Genomic DNA, 5,795 nt, shown 5'->3' on the forward strand with positions numbered 1-5,795 from the left:
AAATTCGATGTTATATTATGTTACTATTTGATAATTTTTTATTTCCTGAAACTACTGGTAATACGATAAATATTATGTATTTGTCGTTGTTAAGAAACATAAATAAAATATGAATATATAGTCGGGTTCAACTGTTTTATCCCATCTATATAGTTCTTTGTGTAAAAACGCACAAAAGGGTACTTGTTCTTTTTATTCTTGCGTTTTTTTGCTCCAAGCATGGGGTTGGTCGAGAATGCCGTCACTCGCCCCCGTTAACGAGAACAGATTCACATTTCCCTACGCAACAAAGTAAATTTATCTCATTATTTCCACTTGCTTACTTTATACTACAATTAACTGTAAATAATTTATTTTCATTCTTTTCGATTTAGGTGGTATGTTCTAGGGATGAGCTGTAACAAGTGTCTCAAACACACTATAACGGTCTATCGAAATCTTATAGATCACCTTTGACCAGACAACGTATTACAATTAAGCAACTCATTATTTCGTTAATTTAGTTTTAATATTACATAGTTGTAAATCTTCTAATGATATATTTTTCCTATACAGTTTATATGGAGGCCGTATCTAGATCTCGACCATGAGGTTAACCCCGAGGATGCTGCAGTTTGGACTGCAAAAACAACAATCATCAGGTTCACTATTGTGGAGATGCACCAGAGTGACCGTGTCAAACTGTAGTTCGGCATGCAGCAACAAATCCCAGACCCCCTAACTTGTTTGGGACAATGACATCAACTAAGAGTCGATGTCCAATGAAATTATTTCGATTGGAAAGAGTTTGCTAGGGAGATGTGTCGTCAATAGAAGCAACAACATCAACAGATAAAAAACAAACCTATCATGCAGGATGCTAGACCAACTTGAAATTATATGAATTGGTATAGGTCGGTTACAACGACGCAATTTGTGTCTGAACCAAGGTATTTGATCGACCAATGCCAACGAGTTTCGTCATCATACACCCAAAAAACAACCCCCGCCCAAAAAACAACTCCACACCATTACCAAACCCAAGAAAAATGTCAACCCACCCAAAACCAACAACCAAACTCGCAACATCGCCATACCAGATACACCCAACCACCAATCGAACATGATTACGAACCCACATACACCCAACCCCGCAACCAATTCATGCCACACACATAAACACAAAACCAAGAGCCTGAACCATACCACTAACAATCATATGCCGCCACCACATCTTACTATATCCCCGATGATGCATATGATTTCACCCCATCCCACAATAACCCCCAACCAATGTACACCTAAATATCACACCACAAAAGCATCCAAATACCACATTTCCAAAGCACCCAACAAACATATGCCTTTCAAACACCACAAGAATCATTGCTTCGTTCCAAAATAATTCAATGTCCTAATTCAACCAATCAGCCCGTCCACACATAACCTAACCAACACGGCCCAACTACAACATGGATATCAAACTCAATTACGGCAACACTAACAACTAGGGAGTTATGATCGAAGATTTGTTAGATGACACTAATATCCCAAGAACCTCGCACCAATCACCTTTGGCTCATGTGAATACTAGGAAACCCCAAACACCTCATGAAAATCGTGTGAGACCTCGAAGGCAAACAAATGCGTCGGGGTGTGAAACCAGTGGGCGTTACGATCGAATGAGTCATTAAATTTCTATCCAATCGTTGTGTAATTCTATTTTTGATGGAATATATTATAATTTGTTATTATTAAATAATTTATTTTATTGTTAAAATAATTAAAATAAAAAAACATTACAACACAGTAGACAATGCCTATGGCGCATGCTCTTAGAGGATACATGCATGTGCTACATGCAATGACATAACGTATAAGCATGCGCCATATCTTTAGCGTGTTTTCGTTTAAACAATGAGTGCAAGCGTCATGCCCCTGTCTACTACTCTTGTGAGCAATTTTTTAAAACATGGTTACTTTGAGATATGATTATTTTGGATTTTTTTAATAAAAAATATGTTTTGTTTTTAAATTTCATTATTGTTATATTTTTAAATTCATTTAATTAGTATTAGTTGTATTATTTTAAATTCAATATATTTTACTTTAAAGTAAATGTGATTCCACTAATGTACTTCTGTAAATGATTATTTAAGTATTTTCTAATTATTTAGAAACAATCAATTAAGTCATTTATTTATTTTTTATAGAAATTAAGCCATCTATTTTAGGAAAGAAGAAATATAGTAGTATAATTTTTATTCAAGTGATGGAGATAGTTCAGAGTTTAAAGTCAAATAAAAGAGACAAATAAAACGGTTGAATTGAATTTGATGGACAAATTAATTGGGTAGACTGTCTCTCACCCTTATTGCATTTTATTTTAGTTTATTCTCTTCAAGTAATTGTAATGACCCACACATTTCTGATGCATGCACGAGAACCGTAAACATATTTTAAATAATTATATTTATATTTATATTTTATTTTTGAATCTTTCATTTAAAAAAAATTGTAATCTCAAATGCATTTTTAAAGTACTCAAAATTTTATATTTTAAATTTTTAAAACCCAAAATGTAATTTAAAATGCCTTTTTAAAGTAATCAAATAGATTAAACAATTCAATTAAATTTCAATGAGAAACATCTATCTTTAATTAATTAATTAATTATTTAAATATTATCTCATTAATCAATTAATATACTCTAAAATTCTAGATCATAATCAGAGTAATAATCTTTTTAATTTTTGTTCTACAATTCAAAAAGTTACGCAATTGATAATCATCTTTTATTATATTTTTTCTGTTTTATAAAAAACTATCTTATTTATATTTTTTATATCTTAAAATAAACATTTTTTTAGAAATATAACATTTATTATTGTTTTTCATTATTATATCTTTATTTATTAATTTTTATTTTTTTTAACAATTCTATTAACTATAATAAATAAGATATATTAATAAATAATATTAATTTTATCACTAAATTTAATATATTTAATCATTTTTTTAAGAACACTGAAGAGATCAAATAAAATACTTATTATAAAACAGAAAAAATATTATTATAATATATTATAATATCTATCTATCTATTATTAATTTAATTTATTTTAAATCCTTCACATACACCACAATTATAATTATATTGTGTATAAATAATACGCCATTTAATTTATTTATAATTTTTTTAAAAAAATATTTATTAAATAATTAATATATTAAATTCTCATTATCAAATATATTCATTATTCAATAAATTTTAAAAATAATTTTTTTATATAAAGATCGAAGAAAGTAGTAAAAAAATCGGCATCCAAGAGACTATATAATAAAAAACTCAATTTTTTTATTTTAAATAAAAGTAATTTTAAAATAATACTTCCTCTATTTTTTTTAAATGTTATATTTTTATTTTTTACGTATATTAATAAAAAATAATAATTATTATTATTTTTTTATAATAATCTTTTTTTCTTCATATAATATCCTTAATTATTTATTATATTCATTTCATTTTAATTTTTTTTGTAATAAATATCGTAATAAAAGTGCAATTATTATTATCTTAATTTTATAAATAACAATTAAAATTTTCGGAGGAAATATTAAAATTGAGAGTTGAGATGAGAGTAATGAAAGTGAATCTAAAAGTGGAAACATGGTGGCGTGGCATCAGTTGATGGTTAGTCTTATTATGATTTGCCGTAAAGGTAGAGGGGAGAGAGACAGCAATTCATTAATGGTTATGGTGGGAACAAAATCCGACAGTCACAAAAAATACTACTAATTACACCTCCTAGTACTACTTCTTCCTGCTAACACTTTCTCTTTTCCAACCACATATGTCACATGTCATTCACTCAATGCCACCATTTGCTTTCAGCTACAACAAACAAGATTTTCTCATAGACTTTTAGGCCATAATCCCAAAGTAAACCTACCACCCAAACCCTATAGTTAAGCTAGTTATATTTATATACTACTAGTACTCTAATAAACATTATACTTCTCCTCACAATTATAAATAAAAAAACCTATTTCATAATTATTTTTTTTAAATTTTAAAAACAGAACAATATAATAAATCTGTAATTAGAAAGACTTGATTTATTTCTAACAACATCTAAGATAATGGTCCTAGGCGGCTCAATCTAAGAAAGAGACAAAGGGGAATTTAGAGCTAAAGAAGCTAATAAATCTGCATAATGGTTCTATTCTCTGAAAATATGAGAAATATGGAATCTAAATTTTTTAACTTTGACTAAACAATTGAGTCAGATGGTCCTAATATGCCAAGGAACCGCATAGGGGTCCTTAACCGCTAACAAAACAAAAGAAGAATACGTTTTCAGTCAAACGTTATTACAACCAAAGCTAGTAGCAAAATCAATGATCCTAATAACTCCAAAAAGCCCTACAATAATCGATGAAGAGAAGACAAGCTTCTCAGCAAAACAAAAAACAAAGTCGCCCAAATAATTTATGAACAGACCACCACAAGAGGCCCCGTTAGAGAAGAAGAGCCGTCTGTGTTGCACTTCAACCAATCAATAGTCAGGCACAACCACAAAACCTCAATAATCCTAGGCGTCTTAGGCGGATGCAGCTCAACATTAAAGACCTTGATAATGGTAAACTCATGAATTGAGGAGTTCTCCATTTTAGAAGTAATGTTGCATATGAAAGCAACCTCAATAAAGATTTGGTTAATGGTCTTATTCCAGTGCTTAAAGCCATTGTTGAATCTGATTTGATTACGGGCCAACCAAATGTTGCCGATGATGAGCATAATAGAAACCTGAATGATAACTATGCATTGAGGGGCTCCAATTCCTATCACAAATATCCAAGATGATAAAAATATTAGACACAAAAGTAAGCTTAATCATACTAAAAAACCAGTGAAAAATTTGTAAAGCAAAAGGGCAATGAAAGAAAAGATGCTCCGCTGATTCCTGATTGCAGTTACATAGGCTACACATCGACGGAGTGAAGCAACCTCTCAGGATAAGATTATCATCGGTAGGAAATCGATTATGCAACAACCTCCAAACAATGAATGCCTTAGAATGAGGAATATCAACATTCCAGATTTGGTTGGACTAATGATGAGTAGAAGAAGTATTTGACTTTAAGCTGTAAGCATCTTTAAGAGTTAAGTTCCCAGAACTAGAATGAATCCAAATCCTGCTATCAAGCATGCTATCAATAGGAATAGTAATTCTACCTGCAATCAAAGACAAGTTAGGAATTTTATTGATAATGTGAGTAGGAAGATTCCAAGAGCCATTATGTAAGAAATCAGAAACCAAATAATTGGTATCGATATCCTCAGGATCCTGTATCCTAGAAATCAGAGGAGGATCACACCAATGGTCAAGCCAAAAATTAGTGTTACAACCGTCATCCAGGATAGTTATAATGTTATTAGACACACCATCCACCTCACTCTTAATGCTGCTCCAAATGGACGAAGTAATATGGTACTTGATATGAATGTCACTCATGAGCACCCTAGCTTTTTATAGAAGAGCCCAACTCTCGATAGAATTTAGAAGATCCCAACAAAGCTTCATGTTGAAAGCATCATTAAGGGTAGTAATGTACCAGAGACCTAATCCCCTTGCTCCCGAGGCTTGCACACCTTAGCCCAAGCTACAATGACTAACTTAGACTTCTTAATGTCCCTAGACCAAATGAAATTCTTAATACTCTTCTCGAGATCTTTAATCAGAGATTTGGGCCAAGAGGAGATGGTGAAGCTATGAACGAGCATAAAGGCAATATAAGATTTAACCATTTGA

General features: G+C 30.9%; 1 protein-coding gene across 1 annotated transcript; it reads right to left on the reverse strand.

Moving 5' to 3' along the window:
- Nucleotides 1–5,093: 5,093 nt before the first annotated feature.
- On the reverse strand, nucleotides 5,094–5,498 carry LOC127087846 (uncharacterized). Its single transcript, XM_051028763.1, has one exon. The coding sequence runs from the start codon at nucleotides 5,496–5,498 to the stop codon at nucleotides 5,094–5,096; it is 405 nt and encodes a 134-aa protein (XP_050884720.1).
- Nucleotides 5,499–5,795: the final 297 nt, after the last annotated feature.

The sequence above is a fragment of the Lathyrus oleraceus genome, chromosome 5 (assembly GCF_024323335.1).
Source record: "Lathyrus oleraceus cultivar Zhongwan6 chromosome 5, CAAS_Psat_ZW6_1.0, whole genome shotgun sequence".
NCBI lineage: Eukaryota > Viridiplantae > Streptophyta > Magnoliopsida > Fabales > Fabaceae > Lathyrus > Lathyrus oleraceus.

Coding starts and splice junctions, on each gene's coding strand:
- LOC127087846 (XM_051028763.1), bottom strand. CDS start 5,498: ATGAGTGACATTCATATCAAGTACCATATTACTTCGTCCATTTGGAGC.